Consider the following 22,526-nt stretch of genomic DNA (forward strand, 5'->3'; position numbering starts at 1 on the left):
CCGTTACGCGTAGAATTTCGAAATGAAACCTGCCTAACTTTTGTAAGTAAGCCTTTTACCTACATGAGAAGTTGGAGAATTAGTGATGAGTGAGTCAGTGAGGGCTTTGCCTTTTATTAGTGTATAGCAGAATACCCGCGCTTCGCAGCGGAGAAGTAGTGTGTTAAAGAAGGTACGAAAAGAAAAGGAAAAATTTTAAAAATAACGTAACATGGTTGTTAATGTAATTGTTTTGTCATTGATATGAGTGTTGTTCTCATATCTATCTATCTATCTATCTATCTATCTATCTATCTATCTATCTATCTATCTATCTATATATATATATATATATATATATATATATATATATATATATATATATATATATATATATATATATATATATATATATATATATATATACGCTTGGCGGAGAAGTAGTGTGTTAAAGAAGGAAAGAGAAAGAAAAGGAAACATTTTGAAAATAACGTAACATGATTGTCAATGCAATGTAATTGTTTTGTCACTGTTATGAGTGTCGCTGTGATATATATATATAGCAAAATACCCGTGCTTCGCAGCGATGTCATGTGTTAAAGAAGTTATGAAAAGAAAAGGAAACATTTTAAAAATAATGTAACATGATTGTCAAAGTAATTGTTTTGTGTATTTGACGGCAGCGTCACAAAGTTGTTTTGGTAGCTGCATCAGAAAATGTACCACGACGTCTGACGCCTCCTTTTTACTGTTTTCTCACAGCTTGGATTGCTGCTGTCATATATATATATATACACACACATACATACATACCTATCTACATCATATATACACACACATACACACACACAAATTATATATATGTATGTGTGTGTATATATATATATATGACAGCAGCAATCCAAGCTGTGAGAAAACAGTAAAAAGGAGGCGTGTCAGACGTCGTGGTACATTTTCTGATGCAGCTAGATGAAAACAACTTCATGACGCTGCCGCCAAATACACAAAACAATTACATTGACAATCATGTTACGTTATTTTCAAAATGTTTCCTTTTCTTTTTCTTCTTTAACACACTACTTCTCCGCTGCGAAGCATGGGTATTTTGCTAGTGTTTTATATGGAGGAAATAGTGCTTTTAAATCTCACTTGCTGGGTAAAGTTTCTAAGAAAATAAAGTCTGATAACAAATTTAGAGTTTACCATAGTCCTAATAATTTTTCCAGTAATCAATGCGGATAGTATTAAATAAACTGCTAAAATCTATTAAACACAATCTTAACAAAGCTTTTTATTTGTTCCAGATGTTCAAGGACATGTGTTGTTCCTGATAAACAATTTTTCACCTCTTTTTTGTTTTTACATGAAAGGCAACCTGGTGCAAATTAAGATGGAGTTTAACCTTTGGAAGTAGGCGCTTTAAAACGACTCATTCAAAACATTTTTCTGAAATAAACTTTAAAGAAACTCGGTGCACAGATTGTTCATTTCTTTTAGTTTACTGTTCGTAGGCACCAGGATAATCAATAATCATTTCCAGAGGTATGGAGAGACTACCTTATCAAGAGACCATTGAAACAACTTTTGAAAAGGCTATACTAACTGATCAGATCAATCACATTGATTTGGCTCTAGAAACTATAGAAATCCTATGATATGGTATGAGGCTGATGCCAGAAAATGTGCGTGCCAGGATACAGAATTTTCCCACACTGTATGTGTTTTTAGCAGATTAGTTAGGATTAGATTGTGAAATGATTTCTTTAAAATTTTTGACTGATGCCAGATGCTGATTAGTGAGGTGCCTGGATGTTTTATTTTCATGACTGGAAAGAAAACTTCAAAAATTTGGAACCAACTAAGTATAACAGTAGGGAATTTCATAAGGCCTTATTTGGACAGGCAGGTGTAAGTTGTAGCCTTTTGTCAACAGTGTAATTCACATCAGCTTCAGAGGAAAAACACATTTTTTTGAAGTGATGAAAGTGTTAAGTTGAGTCTATTCCTTTGCTGCCTCCACCAATGTTAGAAAAAGGCTTTCATTCCAAAAAATTGAAAAATCTTTCTGATTTCTTTGTCTTGGCAGGAGTCTGATGCTAAATGTGCCTGTTTTTATGGGCTTCTGCTCAGGCAGGCCAGCATGATGTACTTAGGACTCTTCTGTCACTCTTTCATTATATTATCAAAATGAGGTTTCATACAAGTGAATATTAAAATATTTTATTTTGAATGGAGAGGGCCATTCATGCTAGAGAGAAGGGAAGAAAGCATCATTACACTCTGCTGTTTTCATCTTTAGGCATACTGGCTTGGTGTTGGCAGTTACTATAGCAACTGCTCTGGTCTGAAAGCAGTCTGTATTCCCACAATAGAGGTTGCAGCACTCCGAGTGTGTTCTGCAATTATTGCAATAAGACGTGCTGAATGGAAAAGCATTTTACTGTGAGCCTTTGAAATCTCCTTCGGTTTGAGGTTTTGCATTTGTTTTCATCTGTTTGCAAAAATAACCTTCACAGCTAGCGAACAGTGCCCCTGTGTGTCCCCACTGAGAAGAGAAGTACAGATTATTAGCTTATTCTCATGTCTTTCTTCTCAAAAGTCTTACAATATAGTTTAAACCTAGGAAATGGAAATAAATGACTTAATTGTGTAATGTTGCACAAACTGGAAGACTGGCACATAAGCGGAGACTGAAACACATACCAAGTATATTCGGACAGCTCGGTCGGTTCTACTGGTTGTCATGTTTATGTCTGCTGATTGAATGTGTTAATTAACTTCTAGGGTGATGCTGTTGTTTTGCACTTTATCTAATTCAGGTTGTTTCCTTTGCAAGTATGCCATTCTAAATTATAAACATTTTCATTTTGGTGGTGAAAGCAGTAATCTAGTTAAGTATTTATCTAAAACAGTGGCATATAAAAAATAGCCCTTTTAAAATATGGCATGGGATCTATATTTTTTTCTCCATTTAGTAAATGTTTTGCAATGGCAGACTGGTCTGAGTTCTCGTAAGTGTTTTAAACTGCTTGATGATAAAGCCCAACCCAATTCAAATACATGTTAGATAATAGCTAACAAAAATCTACTTTACCAAAAATCACTAGATAGTGACAAACCATCATTTACTAAGGTGTTGTTATTTTCCTCGCTTAATTTTGTTCATGACCTGTTGAAGTAATACCTGGACTGATACGCCACCCTGTGATCCACTAGTTTTGCATTATTTGTTTCGTTTGGTAGAGTTAGATGTTTATTGCAGTGCTTACTTTCAAAAATTCCACATAAAACACTGCTGACCAGTAATCATTGTCAATCTAAATTTGATTCTCCTGATAGTGCATGTAACCAAGGAACACAAGTATATGGGAAAAATAAATCTTAGTGGCCAGTATTAGGATATTTAATGACAAGCTTGCATATCGTTTGATGTAGCAATCAAAAGAGGGCTGTAAAATGCATGATGGCGCTTGAATGAAATGCAAGTGCAGCATTAAGCAAAAGCCTACTTAGAGCTTTGTGGACAGAGGAAGTATTGGGCAACACCTGTTTACATATGAAAGGGGGAAGCACTGTGATGAAAGAGCAGTCTGACATATCTGCAGATCTCCATCAATTTGCTTTCTAAGTTTAGCATTGTTTGGCAGTACATTTAAACAGAACAGTGCCCTGAGACCTTTGTATTCAAATATTTTAGGTTGTCTTACCAAAATAACATACTACAGACACTAATAGGTCAAACACATGAGATGATAAGTGAATTAGAGCAATGTGCACAGTCAGGTAATATTAATAGCATTTTTAAGGACAGCCACATAATCATGTTGCTTAAATCTCTGGATATCTAGCTTCAAATAATAGAGGAAATCTTACTAAAACAATAATTAATAAAATCCTTGTACTGCCATTTTTGTTTCAAAAGATCTTTTATTTCCATGATTTTGTTTTTCTAATTAGTGCTAAGACAAGATTTCCTTCCCCAATTGCACTTTTTATCCATAGTAAATTATATTTAATAACAAATAACATTCTTACAATATTTAGTCCATTTCAGGGTTATGGGAGACCAGAGCCAAGGCAGAAACCAGCCCCAGACAGAGCAGAAGTCAGTTGCAGGGGCCTACTGGCACACACCCTCGCTTACACTAAATCAGTACCAACATGGAATACCCAGTCAAGCTAATACTTTTATGTCTGTAAGCATGTTGGAGGAGGACGACTGAAATACATTTGAGAAAACTTCACACAGGCATAAGGAGACTCCAAACAAACAGCAACTGTTTGGAGTTTTTGTGAGAATCCAGTGTAGCTCATTAGATTTGTGAAACAGCAGTGCTAACTACTGCACCAACTTTAATTTAATTAGAAAGTCTTTATTTATGCAGCACACTTTACTACAGGCATGTGCACAATTGCAATAAAATAGTACACGTTGTTGTATATGCTTCTGAATAGGTTTTGGTGGTAATGCATGCTCATAAAAAAAAAGTGGAAGGTAATATAATAATTAATTTACCTCTATATATGCTCACACAGACAGAGGTCCATTTATTTTTTCTACACACAATGAAAGTTAAGATAATGTTTTATGGTGTCTTTTAGGTGAGTGCAATATTGTCAAAAATGATACGCAATATTTACTGGGACTTTGACGATAACTATAATTAGACAATATTTTGCATCCTTTGAATACATATTTGTAAAAGTCTTATTGATCTAGCTTGGTCTTGTTAACACTGGAATCCTTCAAGCCTACGAAAAAAGGTGTAATCCCAGGCCATCTTAAATTCTGTCACAACTCTCCATCAGCGTCTTTGTTTTGCAAATGTGTCAAGCAGCTTGTCCTGACCCAGTCCGACGCAGCTAAAGTCTGCTTATCTGGGTGTGAGGTGCCTTGAATTGTATGTATTCCAAATAACGAGATATTATTCACTCTATACATTTTGTGTGTGTTCTGTGTCTACAACGATCTGGGTAAATGTTGGATGATAGGAAATGTGAGGCAAGAAATGTTGAACACAATACTAAAACAGACTTTTTCATGTTATAGTAAAATTAATGTGTAAAGACTGAAGTCCAAATATTAAATAAACACTTTAATAAAAGGTATAACAAAACAAATGTGCTCTTATTCAAGAATATAACTGGAAAAAAAAAAAGAAATCATTCAATATACATGTTGCCGTCAGTATGTAAAAATGGAAGCCCATTTATCAATTGCATGGGTGGGGTAGAGGTGAGAACGACTACCTCGACATCAAGAGGCTGTGGGTTACTATTATATAATAAAAATGTACATTTGGTTTGAGTATGTAACACCCGTTGTAAATTTTTGCTACTTGTAAAAGTTAGTGTTTTTTTTTATTCAGTTTTATTCTCTCAGTCACATTCACCTGGTACAACAAACTTGCCTCTCCCTCTCAGAGTTGATGGCGTTCATCTACATTCTTTTCACAAGAGCAGCAATAACTTCTGTGGTTGATGCTTGGTAAGAACTATTTGTTGTACTGGCAATCAAAGATATGATGTCCTGTGATAAGCGCACTTTTGTGTGGGCGAGTGACCGTAAAAGGAGTTATAGAGTTTGATGGCCGTGAGGAGGAAGGATTTCCTGTGAGGTTCAGTGGAGCACTTGATGCTAGTCAGTCTACTGCTGAAAACGCTCCTCTGTCCAACCACAACACTATGAAGTGGGTGATTAGCATTTTCAATAATAGACATCACTAGACTGAAGCCTTCATAGAAGTAAGTCTGATGACAAAAATATCTAGTTAGGAGTAGGGTTATGGTGTACTAAGGAATAGTTGATCACAGAGCAGTTCATTTAAGTTATCATTGATGTTAATAATTAATTGTAGTTGACACCTTTTGGTGAATAAATGAATGATATTGAAAATATAAAAAAATAAAGCGCCATTGTAGTCTGTGAAGCACACTGCAACAAGCAGACCAAAGAATTAGGAATAATAGAGATGAGAAAACTGAATGGTGTGCACAATATCATGATTAACCGCATAAAGTGGACAGCTGAGTAAATGAGCTATCAGGGTAAGGTTTAGCTATGTTCACAGTTAGCTATGTTCACAAGATGCTTGCCAGATTGGGCATGTTCATCTTACCTCTCATTTTGCTCAGATTCATTTTTTTTTTTTGTTTATTTAAGTTTTTATTGAAAAGAGATACAATCCAATACATCTGTTTATGACTTTTATCACGTTTACAACAGATATAGCTTATATATTATCAAAAAGCTCTTCATGGCAAAAAACAGATCAATATATCTCTTTGGGTTATCTCTCAATTATAGAAAAAAAAAACATTTACTATTTTAATACCTATTCATAAAACACAGGTTCTATAACAGAAAAACATCTGGTTCAATGGGGGTTATATACTCAATCCACCTAGACCAAAAATCGACAAACAGATCTATTTGGTTATTGATACTGAAAGTAATTTTCTCCATTATAAACACATTTTTTACAACATCAATCCAATCCTGTATTTGTGGCGGATTAGGTTTGTACCAGCATCTAGTAATAGCTTTTTACTTGAAGCAAGAATTATTCTATACATGTATTTATTTTTCCCTTCCCAGGAAACCATTGACACCGTGCCCATATAAAGTACCTTAAAACTGAAATCAATTGTAATGTTTAAAATAATTTCCAATACCTTATTTATATCTTTCCAAAAACCTCTAATTTTAGGACATCCCCAAAATATGTGAAAATGGTTTGCATCCTGTGAGCCACAATGTCTTCAACAATTTGAGTTGCCTTGAAAATTATTTTTCTGTTTTGGGGTAAGTGAAAACCTAATAGTATTTCTCCAGCAGAATTCTCTCCAATATGGAGAACGGGAGGTTGCCCATTGTTGTTTACATATATTTTCCCAGTTGAGAAGATAATCCCACTTTCTTTCTCCCATCTTTCTTTAATGTACAAGGATGAATCTCCTTGTAAATCCATCAAGGCTCTATAAAGTTTTGTAGTAGTCTTAAACAGTAGTTCAGCATTATAAGCTGAGGAGAATATTTTAACTAGAGCACTCTTATTTGGATCCTCATCGATCCCTTTTTTAATTTTCTGGCAAAAATGTTGTCGGAGCTAGAGGTATCAGTAAAAGTCTTTGGATTCCAAACTAAATTTTTCTTTTAGAGAATTAAAATCTAATAATTGTCCTTTATCCATGATTGAGCAATAAGCAGTGATCCCATTCTTAGCCCATGTTTTAAAACGCATATCTAATGTATTTGGTTTAAAATCAGAATCATATGATGACCATTTCAATATATTTACAGAATCCTTTAGATTATAGTCCTTAATAATCTCAAACCAATTTTTAAGTGTTACCTTAATCCATTGATTTTCTTTCTAATTTTTAATTAAATGATCATCTATGATGCTAGCTTGAATAGGGATCCTGTCAAACCAACCAATCTCTATATCCTTCCACCTTGCTTGATATTCTGGGTTGCACCAACAAACTATTATTCTTAACTATGCTGCCCAAAAATATTTTTGTAAACATGGGTGAGCAACCCCTCCTTTATCTTTACTCAGTTGAAGGGTTTTAAATTTTACCCTTGGTTTCTTGCCTTGCCATATGAATCTGGAAATCAGTTTATCCCATTCTGAGAATCGTTTTTTGGGCAAGGGAACAGGCAAAGACTGAAATAGATAGAGTAATCTTGGAAGTATGTTTTGCTTGACTGAATCTAATCTAGATTTCATGCTAAAAAATGGTAAAAGATTCCATCTTACAATGTCAAGTTTGATTTTTTTATTAATAGGACCATAATTAAGCATTTCTAAATTGTTCATATCCTTGGGGATATTTATTCCTAGTTATTTAATAAATGTTAGATCCCATTTTAAGGAGTAATTTTGTTTAATTTTGTTTGGGGGGTTATAATTAAAGGTCAGTACCTGAGTTTTTAAAATATTTAAATTAAATCCTGAGAAAAAGCTAAAGGTTTTTAAAGTTTCCATTAACTCAATCAATGACTCAGTTGGATCCTTTAGATAAACTAGTATGTCGTCCGCAAATAGTGCTATTTTATGTTCATCATTTTTGATGTTAATACCTTTAATTTTAGAATTTTGCCTGATCCATTGCCCCAGGGGTCAATAAACAATGCGAAGAGCAGAGGAGAGAGAGGGCACCCCTGTCTGGTACCCCTCTCAAGTGCAATGCTCCTCGATAAATTACCATTTATTTTAATTCTCACGGTGGGGTATGAGTATATATTTTGAACTACTTTAATAAATTTCTCATGGAAATTCAATTTGGCAAGAATGCCCTTAAGGAAAAGCCAATTAACAGAGTCGAAAGCCTTCTCCGCATCAAGGCTTAGGAGAACCACTTGTAATTTAGAGTCTTGAATATGATTGATAATTTGGAGAGTCCTTCTGATGTTGTCTTGTGTTTGCCTACCCCTAATAAAGCCAGTCTGGTCAGAGTTAATTAGTTCCGGCATTGTCAATTCTAATCTTTTAGTTAGGATTGAGACAAACAACTTGTACTCCATGTTTAGGACAGAGATTGGTCTATAAGTTGAACAATCTTGTTTGTTTTTCCCCTCCTTTGGAATAACAGAAATAGTGGCTTCTCTCCACGAGGGTGGCAAATCTCCTCCATGTAAAACATGATTAAATGCTGGTAATAAAATGGAGAATAAGTTGTTGTTTAAATACCTTATACCACTCGGATGAGAAACCATCTGGCCCCGGTGATTTGTTTGTTTTAAGCCTGGATATTCCTTTATTTAACTCCTCAGTTATATCTGCAGTTAATTCAGCATTCCAGGTCTCACTAACCGAAGAAAGTTTTAAGGGAGTGAGAAAAGAATCAATTTCGTCAGAATTTACAGTCTGTGCTTGAGTATAGAGTTTTTTGTAGTACTCTTCGAACACTCTCTTAATATCTTCTGACTTATGGAATAGCTGTTTTGATATTGGGTCTTGTATCTTCTGTATTGTCTCATCGGCCTGTTGCTTACGTAGCTTTCTAGCTAATAGCTTCATTGCTTTGCCTCCAGACTCATAATATTTTTGTTTTAAAAACGTTAGTTTTTTCTCTATTTCTTGTGTATATAGGCAATTCAACTCTGTTCTGATTTTCTTAATTTCTTGAGATAAATTTTTATTAGGATCCTTCTTGTTTTCCAATTCTAATTTATTTAGCCTGTTTGTAAGTCTGTTAAGTTTTTCAAGTCTACATTTCTTTAATTTAGACGTAATGGCTATAATTTTACCCATAAGAACTGCTTTACATGCATCCCATATTATAGAAGGCGGAACTAAGCCATTATCATTCTGCTCCACATATTGTTTAATTTCTACTACAAGTTGTTCTCTAATCACTCTATTATTTAAAATGCCAGAATTTAATCTCCAGAGAGTGTTTTTTGGTTTAATCTCTAAATTTAGATAAAGTGATATTAATGCATGATCAGATATATCAATTAAACCTATATTGCAATTTTTTATTCTAAATTTGTCTTGTCCAAACGCTAGAAAATAATCAATTCTTGAGTATGATGTATGTCGATGTGAGTAATACGTATAGTCTCTATGTCCTGGATGAAAGTCTCTCCATACATCAATCAGACCTATTTCTTTTATCATTGTATTTATATGTTTTCTTAATGGACTCGCCAAAAGGGTGGAAGTGTTCGAAGAATCTAATTTAGGATCCAATAAAACATTTTAATCCCCACCGCAGAGAAAGATGCCTTGCGATTCGGATGCTATTAGATTATTCAAAGTCTTAAAAAAGGAACATTTACTACCCGGAGGGGCACATTAAGAATAGTAACTAAGGTGCCCTCAACTCTGCCCCTTATCATTATGTATCTACCCTCTCTATCTTTTATTTCTGCAAGATGTTCATAAGTCACTTTATTAGAGATTAAAACTGCAACCTCTCTCCTACGTCCAGATCCAAAAGATGCAGAAAAAACATATTTAAACCCCATCTGATTTAATTTGTTACGCTCTATTATACTGAGATGAATCTCTTGAAGCAATGCTATCTCAATTTTCTCTTTTTTAAGTTTAGTTAGAATCTTGCTTCTTTTTACAGGGTTAAGTAACCCATTTAACATTATATGATGCTACCTTTATGGAATTACTCATTTTCCTTTAATCCACATATTTTCCTGTGTTTTTGATTCAATCTACTGTACTCACAGTTGTATAACAGTCATCTAATACCATCCCCTTCTGTATGCATTGAACATGAACAGGTAAACAAAAAACAATCAGAACTTTCAAGTAAAAAACCTCTTGTACTTGTGGTGTACTAAGGGCCCATGCACTTAAAGTCATATCGATGTAGAACCAGTTCGTCCTTTCCTTCGGTAATATTTGCACTTAACACGCATGTCTTCTCAAGTCGGGAAATGAAACTTAAGTTAAGAAACTAGTAGAAAGTAATAAAATGACGATGAAAGTACTTTAAAAAAAAAAAAGCATCAGTGTACCTTCAATTTCTGTCCCAAAGAAAAGGTTTTCTTATCCCTCACTTATCTTCTGTTTGTAAACGTCTGAATGCAAGAAGTTCGTTTTTGTAGGATGGATGTACGTGAGCAGGTGTACCACTCTTCTTGCCGGTCTTTCTCCAGGTCAGCCGCTGAACACGCTCAATCAATGAGGAAGGTGTGTTGAGAGTGGTCACCGGGAGACCTCTTTTCACCATATCAGTCGTTGCCTCCTCCGCGGAGTTGTAGATAACCGTGCCTTCAGTGTAGAACACCCTTAACCTGGCCGGGAATCGCGTTTGAAATCTGATGCTGTGTTCCCTCAGCATCCTTTTTGCACCTTGATATTTCCTCCATTTCCACAACACATCGGGAGCATAGTCATGATAAAAAAAAAATCCTGTTACCTTTCCATTCGATCACTTTCTTCTCCCAGGCCGTTTTGATTACCAACTCTTTCGTTCTGTAGTTGAGGAACTTGACGATTATCGAGCGTGGTTTGGCTTCGGCTGATGGAGTAGGCGCGAGCGCTCTGTGAGCCCGTTCAATCTGGAGGTCCACCGGCGGGGTTAGATCCAGAGTCGATTTAAGTAAATCCTGCAGAAAAGAAATGAAATCGGAAGAGTTCCCCTCCGCTTTTTCAGGTACACCATAGATCCTGATCGTCTGGCTCGGCCCTCTTGGTCATTTAGCCTGGCTTCAATTTGCTCAGTTAGCTGTAACATCTCTTCCAGCACTTCTTCCGTGTTTTGGATTCGGGTCTCAGCCTCATCTATTCTATTTTCAGCCTCTTCAATTCTTTTATTAGACTTATTCAATTCTTCTTTTATGTCTTGAAGTTGTTTGTGGCTGTCCTGTCGAAAGTCCTTAATCTCGTTAAGAATCTTTGCTAGGCTAATTTGTTCTCCCTTACGTACTCCGTCACCGCTCGCGGTATTCTGTTCGTGTACGTTTGGGATGTTATCATCGTCTTTTGTAGCATTTTTTCTTGGTTTTCCCCTTTTCTCGATAGTTGCCCCCTCCATAACTTTGTCAGCACTTACTAATTTGTTAATATCTCACTCTGGGGCACCGAATTCGTGCAAATTTACGGAGCTAATAAATTATGCTGCCATTTTGGAATGGATGCAGACCGGAAGCCCCCGCTCAGATTCATTTTATGATAACCTGTGCCCTTTTGTTTCATTTGGCAGCATGGTATGCTGAGCCACAGTGAGGTATGTCAGCAATTTTGGTCCAAGATTGTATTTCTGTTTAAGCAGTGATAACTGCAGCTCTTATTTTAGTAGTTAATACATCTCTGCTATTATATATTTCATTTGGTTATGCCGATACATATGTTTTGAGCACAGCGATGGCCAAATGATGCAGTGCATTTAAAAGCGATAGTTGCAGTGCTGGAGTACATCATTTTCACCTGTCTAAAAATAATGAACTTATTACAGAGCCTTAATCAGTTAAACAATGCCTCCAAGGTCTTCATTGCAGCTCCTGGTGTGCCAAACGTAAAGAATTGTTCCACGTGATCTCTTAATCACTGTATAATGCCTTTAATTAAAGAGAGTTTACAATGAAAATCAAGGTACTTATTTTTTAACTAACTTAGTTGTCAACATTAATTCCTATTCTTTGGTTGCCACTAATCACTGTTCTGTAATTTGTTCAATTTCCTCTTGGGTTAGGCGCTCCCTTTGTAGTGGGGAGAACATTAGACACTGGGCGAAGGGATTGTTGCAGGGAGGATTTGCAGAGTATGTAAACCTTCATAGTGCCTTTGAATGCTTACTGCAACCTTCCTGTGAGGCATGTAGGCTGCAAGACGAAGACTGAGAGGCAAAGATGATTACAAAAGAATTTGTCAGTAATAGAAACCACTGAACCTAATCAATAATAATAACAGATGAAGAACAAGAAATTCCTTGGAACGAAATCCTATATTTCCATGCTTAATTTTTCTGATCTGTTTGATGATTTGTTTTTTAATTTTAGGCTAAGGAGGATGCTGATACTAAGCAAACTGCTTCTAAAATTCAAAGAACATTTAGAATTTTAAACCGTCCAATTATAAATAACAGATAGTAGGATAATGCCAATGTACTGTGTTATGGAGGTGTTATAGGCTATAGGTGTGAAACTAAGCCTCTTTTATTTCACTTTTCAGCAAAAAAGAAACTACAAATTAAGAGGAAAAAATACAGTGCTTTAGAATAATAAAGTCTAATGCACAAAAGGACTTGCTTATAATTTGATTTCCCCATTCTGTACCGAAAAACTTTTCTAGTTTTTTTCTTTTGATTAGATTTGCTTTTATTGAACAAATGTTATGTAGAGTGCATCATGACCTATTTATATTTAATTTTGGATCAGGGCTCTTTTCTGTTTTAATAGCTTTCAAGTCTCTCATTGTTACAGTTGCATAAAGTGTCTTGCCGAGCCGCTCAGTCTGGGGCTCTTGACCTTTCTTTAGACTTGATCTGAGTGTTCTGCTACTCTGTGACCACAGCCTGTCATTAAATCAAGCACAGGCCACAGGCTCAATGGTGCAAAAATAGGAGAGTGCACTTATTATTAATACAAGGCAGTGGAGGTGCAGTGTGAAATAAGGAAAAAAATGGCAGAAATGATATCATCCTGATTTGATGCTAGATGGCTGTAATTTAAGCCATGAAAGCTGATTTGGCCCCCTGCAGTTGAGCGTCACTGTGCCTCTGTACTCTTGAGAGTCATTTTTTCCTTGCTTGTTAGCTCTACTCACGTCACTGGAGACTGCTTTCTAAAGCAATTTAGCCTGCCAGGAAAATGAGCTTTGTTTAGCAAGCCAATGGCTCCCAGAAGAAGTTGTCGCATCCTCTTTGGAAACTAGAAATGGAATCACATTAATTCTTCAAATAATTGTTTCATCTTTAACTATGTAAGTTTCAGTGCTCAGGAAATGGTAGTCTTGTCCACTTTGAGACAAGGGAGTACAGGAAGATTTAATGCAAAACTTTTTATGCTCCTTCTTAGGAATTGAATAGTGCAGTTGTGGCACAGTTTAAAGACTATTCTTACTTCAGTTTTTTGGAAACGGGTCAACATAGTGTGGTGGACGCCCAAGGCACTTGCCTAGCCGGGATGCCCCTTCAGTATATGTTCCAGGGGAGCAAGCATGGGCTACCCAACACCCCCAGGGACGTTAGATGGTAACCCCCCTGGGTTGCAGCAGTGCCTTGTTTGGTGCAGCGCTGTTGGCATCTGCAGGCGCTGCCAGTGGGTGCTGCAGCAGGAGCTGCTGGGCCCTTATGGGCAGTGTTTTCACCACACCCGGAAGTGCAGCCGGAAATGGGCAATCAAGCACCTGGAGCCAGCAGCCACCACTCGGGAGCCAGAGTTGGGAGGAGGGAGACGAAGCTTGATGGAGAGGAGTGGTGGAGAAAGAAGAAAAGAAAGAGAATTGAGTTTGGTGCTGTGTTTGTGAGACTGTGTTGTGCCTGTGGGGATGGGGAAGGCGCTGCCCACAGGCGAAGAAATTGAAATAAAACATTTTTTGTTTTATCAGTGTGCCTCCCGTGTCTGTCTGTGTCGGGTCAGGCACCAATATATTGCCTTTTGTTACAATAGCCATTCTCATTATTTAATGCAATCTGAGTTGACGTAGGGCACAAATCACCTGTAGATCATTTGACGAGACTGCTTCCACAAGTTTGAGACTTTAACAATTAAAAGCTAGAAGTGGTGATCATATAGAGAAGTATTGCTTTGTGGCTGAAGCTTTGGATTGTAAACCATAAGTTGGCTGGTTATTGTTCTGCCACTGACTCATACTGTGATCCTGAGCAGTAATTTAATTTGAAGGAGCACTAACAACTCTACTGTAATGAGCATGCAGAGTTCATGGGATAGCGTTCACTGCTAAAAGGTTTTGTTTGAAATCTAGCCATGAGCAGACTGGAAATGTTTTGTTGGTTTTTTTTAAACCTGGCAGATCTTTTGTTTCCTTAACAATCAGATCACAGTGCACTCTCAAAGCTGCCCACCAGTCTAGAAACAAGGAGTAATCAGGAAAAGAAGCCATCATCTAAAATGACTGAAAATAAGAACATGATGTCACAAGCAAAACTTCTGGCAGGAGCTGTGAAACGCAGAAGGTGAGGTTCTTCATTGCTGGTTTGGGTCCTGGGGACGTGAAGATGTTTAACTTGACCTTGAAAATAAAAAGGGAACTTTCACAAGCAACAGTGTGGTCTTACTGAATGACAACCATCAGGGGTTTAATAACAGGAGATCCCAAGTGTGGTGTGTTGTACAGAGAGAAGGGGCTCAGGAATCCTATGGCATCTTCAACTTCTTTTCTTTCTTCTTCTGAGACCCACACAATGACATTTGATGTTTGAAGTGCTGGTCAGCTTTTTCATTGTAGTGTATTGCTATAGTACAATGACCTCCACCCTTTATAAGAATAACAGCCTACAAATCTTTACATCATGGAGAATATTGTTGCTGGACACATGAACAGTCATCCCCCATCGCCATCATTTTCTTATTTTTCCCATCTTTTTTAGTCTACTGTTGTTTGATATTTAAGAAGGAGTCCCTATCACTATTGTGAACGCTGTGTAAAATTGTCACTCAGTGGCATTTAACTCATCCAAACTCCTTAACATCCTGAATCCAAATGTAGCTCTACTCATAAAGTTAAAAGCTTGAGAAGTGTGAGTATTCACTTATGCTGGAATTAACAAAGGAAGATCCATTCTTCTGAAGATGTAGGTTGTTTTGTAAAGGAAGTGATGCACATGGCAGGAATGTGCGGAAGTTGTGAATGTACTTCATTCTGGGGAAGCTGCGTAGTTTAGTGGCATGTGGAGCTTTGCCAGACTTGCACTGTGGCCATGTGGCCCCACTTAGCTTATAGACACAAACCATCATCCATTAGCAGGCCTATAGTGATGCCACTGTGTTTTAAGGTAAAAGAACTGGTTGGGTTAAAAAAGGTAGTCTGTTAAGTTCAAAATGTATTACTCAACACTTTTTGCCATGACTTACAGACCAATGTTTCTTAGCGAAGGAGGGTTTATAACCCAATTTACATTTACTGCTCTTCCCTTCTTTTCTCAAAATGTCTGACTTTATCCAATCTACTTTAGGGGCTTTTGATGATTTTATCTCAGGGTATTTGACGTTAAATTGATTTCAACCAAACTAAGGTTAAGCATCTTTATAATCTTGAGTTTCAACTTCGAATGCCTCTTTTTAAGTCTTCTGTGAGCAAAACAGAGACAGGGATTGTTCTATTTAGGTCATGTTAAGTTGATAGATGTATTTTCTTAGTTATGTTAAACATTCTATTATAAATCCCACAAGCTGAATTGAATTGGTATATTCTAACTGTTTCTTGCCGCCCTGATTACAGATTAGTTTCAGTTAGTGACCTTCCTTGCCGTAAGTAAGATAAGGCATGGAGGGCACACAGTTTCAAACCGTGTCTTAACATGCTTAGTTGTATGTAATATAACTTGCTGTTTTGAACGTTCAGCGCTAAACGTATAGAACATACTGAAAGTGAAGTAAAGCATAGAGAAATAACTGACCTTTTAAGTATAGAAAACAACTAAAGTTTAACAAGAAAAGTTAAGTTTAAAGAAGAAACTTTTTTTTTCCGTTATTGCCTTTTATTATGCACGTGTAACAACTTCTCTCTATTCTTGTGTGAACTGTTCACTAAACCTTTTTAAAAATGAACTTTTTGGACTGAGAAGTTTCCTTTGATACATGTTTGACTCATGCTTGATCATGTCTTACCTACTTAACAGCTACAACATGTGCTCTTTGATACTTCAAGTGTGAATAGCACAGGACAGGGCTGCACAAATGCACAATTTAGGTAAATCATGTATAGAGAGAGAGTTTAGGAGCACCCGCTGATACAGCGCATTTCCACTCCCACCACACGACAGACCCGCTCAGGACCCAGATTAGGACCCGAGTGCAGCCATGCAACAGGTGGCACCTCAGCACCACACTAGTTCAGATGTGAGGTATTTTTTATGGTGACTGGAGTGCCAATTCTGCCTCCCACCCCCAAATTTTTCCCTGCAGGTTGAAAGGCCTACATGCAGGGATGGATGCAGATTAACGTCATACCTAGGATGGAGCAATTGCAGGTTAAGGGCCTTGCTCAAGGGCTCAACAGAGCAGAGACCCTTTTGGCATTTACGGGATTCGAACCGGCATCCTTCCGATCGCCAGTGCAGATCCGTAGCCTCAGAGGCATCACTCCACCAAATCATGTATAAAAAGAAAAAAGATCTTGTGCTTATTACAGCTTATCAGGAGAAGTGAACTGAAAAGCAATACCAGTCCTACAGTGAGCATCATGGTGTGCTGATGCCATAAGAAAGGAGTTAGCAATAGAAGCAAAAGGCTGCAAAAATCATGAGTTGTCACACGAAATGACAGTTGAAAACAAACCTGGGCCAAAACCAGGAGAACAAAATACCAGGTCATCAAATCCCAAATGGCAAAACCAAAAGAAAAGTTGAGTCACTATAATGAAAAATCCAGTCTCCCTGAAAGTTGTTTTAGCACTAGCTACTGTGAGAGAGCTTGTTTGACATATCCAGAAGCTTGGCCATCAGGATTAGCACTTTGCTATCTTTAAAGCTGATGAATGATAGTTCAAAATGTCACATATCCAGAAATGTCCATAACAATCTGTAAACGATAGATAGATAGATAGATAGATTGGTCTCTGGTGAGAGAAATAGCCTGGACTCCTCCATGGATGAAATAGTGAAAATGCCTCAGGATTGAATATGGCAGAGAGACAGAGAGAGACTGATCTTCTGTATCAGTGCGTGCGCCATTCTTAGTAAAACAACTCCGGCACGGCCCAACCTTCACTTCAACTGTTTTTTCCTGTGTGTAAGCATTCCCTTTTATTTCAGACAACCAAGAAAGAAAGGATAGACAAGTTAATTAGGTTGTAAACTGTCTTCACCAGAGCTGCCTTCCACTCCCAAGATTTCTTCCTGAGGTACAGGCTCATATGATGTCGAATGTCCCTATCGCTGATACTGGAACTCATACGACCTAAATTTAAACTTTTTTTTTTTTTTTTTTTTTTTATTTATTAATTTTATTACAATCAATACATAGCAATCAAGTTTTTAAAAAAAAAAAAAAGAATTATGCTAAGAACAGATCGATCCCCACCCTTGAGAGAGAGAGCAAGCCAAACGTGTAAAATTTAAGGCTTTTAAAAATACCTAAATCAACAAATTCTCTGTGCTTTATAAAATCATTTCAAAATATTACTGATTAGATCCTGCCATGTTTTGAAAAAAGTCTGCACAGATCCTCTAACTGAGTATTTGATTTTTTCCAATTTTAAATAATATAACACATCAGTTTCCCACTGACTTAAAGAGGAGAGTTTGGGTTCTTCCAGTTTATCAGAATAAGTCTGCGTGCCAACAGTGTAGTGAATGCAATCACAATTTGTTTGTCTTTCTCCACTTTAAGACCCTCTGGAAGAACCCCAAACACAGCTGTTAATGGGTTAGGAGGGATTGTGAGTCCAAGACTGTCTGAGAGGTAATTAAAAATTTTTGTCCAGAATAATGTTAATTTGGAGCAGGCCCAGAACATGTGACCTAGTGAGGCTGGGGCTTGGTTGCAACGTTCGCAGGTTGGATCATGCCCTGGAAACATTTTGAGAGTTTTAGTGAGACAGATGTGCTCGATATATAATTTTGAGTTGTATAATTGTATGCTTTATGCATATGGAGCTTGAGTGAATTCTCTGCATTGCTACTTTCCACTCCTTTTCTGATATATTAATTGAGAGATCATTTTCCCAGTGTCCTCTTGGATCTTTGAAAGGAAGGGATTGTAAAAGGATTTTATATATTGTAGAGATGGAGTCTAACTCCTTGAAATTGAGCAATAATTTTTCCAGCGTGGATGAGGGTGCAAGATGAGGAAAATCTGGAAGGTTCTGTTTAACAAAGTTCCTGATTTGAAGATAGTGAAAGAAATTTGTAGCTGGAATGTTAAATTTGGAACGTAATTGTTCATAGGATGCAAAGACGTTGTCTATATAAAGGTCTCTAAGCAAGTTAATTCCAAATTTTTCCAGATATTAAAACTGCATATGTTTGTGAGGGTTGAAAGAGGTGGTTCTTTTGCAGGGTGCCACAGAAAGAAGCTTCTCCGTCTTAAAATGCTTTCTACATTGGTTCCAGATTCTAAGTGAGTGGAGCACAATTGGGTTATTAGTGTATTGCCGATAACGTGTGTTTATTGGAGCACAAAGCAAGGAATACAAAGAAGTACTGCAGGATTTTACTTCTATTGCGGTCCATGCCTGTGTATGTTCTTCTATTTGTGTCCAGGTTCTTATCGACTGTATATTTGCCCAGTAATAAAACTGGAAGTTAGGTAGAGCCATGCCGCCTTCTGCCTTTTGTCTTTGTAGGGTCGCTCTTTTGATGCGTGGATGTTTAGAATTCCAAATAAATGAGGTTATTGTTGAATCTAATTGCTTAAAGAACGATTTATTAATGTATATTGGTATGTTTTGAAATAAAAAAAGGAGCTTAGGAAGAATATTCATCTTAACAGTGTTAATTCTTCCAGCTAGTGTGAGATGAAGGGTTGACCATCTATGCAAGTCTTGTTTAATTTTTTCCATACAGACACGAAATTTTGTTGATAAAGAGCTTTATGTTTACTTGTGATGTTTACCCCGAGGTATTTAAACTGTTCTGCAATGATAAAAGGAAGGGTGTCTAATCTAATATTATATGCTTGAATTCACCGAAAGAGTACACTTTTATTCAGATTAATTCTGAGACCAGAGAGCTTTTGAAATTCTGTGAGTGCTGCTAAGACTGCAGGCACAGAATTTTCTGGGTCCGATATATACAGTACCATGTCATCTGCATATAATGAGATTTTCTGTTCCAGTCCTTCTCTGCTAATCCCCTTTATCTGATCAGTATTTCGACAATGTATTGCCAGTGGTTCAATGGCAATTGCAAACAGCAGTGGTGACAAAGGGCATCCTTGTCTTGTGCCACGTTCTAGTTTAAAGTAGTCTGAGCAAATGTTATTGATGCAAACTGAAGCTTCTGGGTTAGTATACAGTAATTTAATCCATGCACAAATGTTCGGGCCAAACCCAAACTTCTCCAAAATAGTAAAAGGTATTTCCATTCAATCATGTCGAATGCTTTTTCTGCATCCAATGATAATAATATTTCTGGGGTGTTTGATTTAGTTGGTGAGTATATTACATTAAACAGGCGTCGAAGATTTGAAGATAAGTGTCGGCCCCTAATAAATCCAGTTTGGTCTTGTGATATTATTGAGGGGAGCACTTTCTCCATCCTTCTAGCTATGATTTTAGAGAGTATTTTAACGTCGTTATTCAGAAGTGAAATTGGTCTGTATGATGCACATTGTAATAAGTCCTTATTTTGTTTTGGAAAGACAGTGATTAGTGCTTGGCGAAAGGTTTGTGGAAGAGATTGGTTATCTCTGGCTTCTGTAAATGTTGCTAATAGGAGGGGAGCTAGCTGAGCGGAGAATTTCTTGTAAAACTCTGCAGGGTAGCCATCAGGGCCTGCTGCTTTTCCACCTTGGAGTGACTTTATAGCATCCAGTAATTCTGATAATGACAGAGGTTTATCGAGCTCCCTAAATTTAAACTTCTGATGTCACAGATGGAATATCCACGTGCCAGCTTCACATTCAGCAAGTCGCTTGTAAACCAAGTCAGAAGCAGTGCATGTTCTAACAAAGCATTCTTGTGTAATTATTTCACACCTTGAATCAGCACTTAACAGAATTTCCTAAAGACTCAGGGGGAAGGTTAAGCAAACGTTTGTAACATCATAAAATATAGCTGCCCTTATCAGTAAAACATGGCTGAAAACAATTGCTCTTTTGCATACATTTTTCTACTTTTCATTCGGAGTATGTGCTTACTTGTCAGAAAGTCGTTTCTATATTTTATATATCCAGTTCATTCCTTAAATGACAATTAAACAATTATGAAAATATTAGCCTCCGTTAAAATCATGTTACTCATCTTACTGTAGCTGCTGCAGTGTAGGTCAGAAGACCAAGGAGGTGTAAGTGGCTGTAAGCTGACCAGAGTGTTCAGGGAACTGGAGAACCAATTCATGTCTACAGGTCTGTGTCTGCATTTGAAATTTAGAATTAACAGGGATTTAAGGACACTAGCAAGGCATGGAGAAGGGAGCAGAGCTAACATGCGGTAGATCATTTAGTTTTGAGTTTTGTACCTTGGCAGTATTTCAGATAGAGGGTGCCTTTTAATTTTTTTTTCTTTCTTCAGCCACTATTCCTTTGCAGCATACTTGTGCAATCCGAAGCAGATAATAAATAAAGAAGTAAGTGCTGAGAAAAGCCAAGCAAAATGACACCTTTTATTGGCTAACTAAAAAGATTACTGAAAACCTGTTTTTTAAATGGCATCATCTGTAAGCATTCTAAGAAGGACAATTTCAAATCTGCCTTTCCACTAAGAGCTCGGTGACCGTCAAGTCACAAAGCTGCACATATTAATATTCAATATTCAGCGCACGGTTGCCATATTTGAGTAACAATCTGAAACAATTTCTGGTATGCTATATAGAAGTAAACACCTAGCAAGTAGTAGATTCACAATGTCACATAACCTCAGATCTTCTTTTAAAAGTAAAGCAACGTTTGTGTTGTTGATTCACGCCTCGGCCCCAGAGATAAATGCTACTTTGGAAATTAATGAATTGAAAGATAGTGTATCACCACTTGTTTAAACAAAGAAATGCTTATTAAAAAATGTCTGAATTATTTTTTTTTATATGTTCCTCAGATTAAACTGAATTAGTCAATAAAGAAGCACAAAAAGCAATACTATTGGTCACGTTTTTCCAGGCTGCTAATACTTGCAGCTGAATGATGTGATGCACTGAAACCTTAATCCATCTGGCCATACAGGACTGCTAGCCATATTGAAAATACATGGAAACAGACGACACAGTGTTTGATTTAGTCCCTCAGAGATGACGCATATCTTTGCCTCACCTTTCCATAGCACTTTGCTGTTCTAGAAGTCCTGTTCTTTGTTTAGTAAACTTTAGTCTTGCCCTGATGTTCTTTCTGGACAGCAAAGGTTCCCTCCCGGCACACTTTCCAAGCAAATCTCATTTCTGGAGTCTCTTTTTAATGGTAGACTAATACACTTTGACATCAACAGTGGCAAGAGCTACCTACAGGCCCCTTGAAGAAATTCTGGCATCTCGTGTCTGCTGGGGTGGCCTGGCCTGGCCAAGTTGGCAATTGTTTGAAATCTCCACTTCTAAATGATATTGTGGTCAGTGGAGTGGTTGATTGCTGTTTGATTGGAGATCTTTTGAAATCCTTTCCCAGACTTGTAGACATCTATATCCTTTATGGTGGACCTCAGAGAGCTCTTTTTTATCTTAGAATGGCAATAACACATAATTAAGCAACAGACAGGAAACCATGCTAAATGTCTGAGGTGTAAATAAGACGAGATCCTCTCTAATGATGTCCTAGTCATTACAAAGTGATAGTGATAAATGTAAGGGTGGATGTACTATTTCTACATGCAAATTTTGCATTTCTGTTTATTAAAATTATACAATGAACTGCCACGTGTGGCATGATGTTTGTTACATTATATTAGCATTATCTAAAGATACTGTTCAAATGAAAATTAAAACTTGATATGTCCACATATGTTAAACAATATAAAATATTTCATTGAATGTACTTCATTTTTCACATAACTGTAGATGAAAACTAGCAGTGTAACAAAACCCTAAATTGTTGGCAGCTGATAGGGTGTGTTCATCCATACATATCTAAGATGAGAGTAGATGAGATGATTTGTGAATAACCGGGTCTTCACCAGAACATTGGTGGGCTGGAAGCAGTTTTGTCAAACACTCAAACAGCCTGAGAAAAAGCATGTTGTAAACTTCCCGGGCATTCTCCCTGATGTGTGCATTGTGTCAGAGTTGGCTAGCAGTGGCACATATCTGCA

At 37.0% G+C, this 22,526-nt stretch overlaps 1 protein-coding gene across 4 annotated transcripts in view; it reads left to right on the forward strand.

The window, feature by feature from the left end:
- psme3ip1 (proteasome activator subunit 3 interacting protein 1) overlaps positions 1-22,526 on the forward strand; it is a 116,513-nt gene that overhangs the window by 88,329 nt on the left and 5,658 nt on the right. For all 4 annotated transcript variants that reach the window (XM_039762972.1, XM_039762971.1, XM_039762974.1 and 1 more), the window contains one exon: positions 14,459-14,592. In XM_039762972.1, coding sequence (XP_039618906.1) covers positions 14,459-14,592 — 134 coding nt within the window. The remainder of the gene's footprint in view (positions 1-14,458; positions 14,593-22,526) is intronic.

The sequence above is a fragment of the Polypterus senegalus genome, chromosome 9 (assembly GCF_016835505.1).
Source record: "Polypterus senegalus isolate Bchr_013 chromosome 9, ASM1683550v1, whole genome shotgun sequence".
Lineage (NCBI taxonomy): Eukaryota > Metazoa > Chordata > Cladistia > Polypteriformes > Polypteridae > Polypterus > Polypterus senegalus.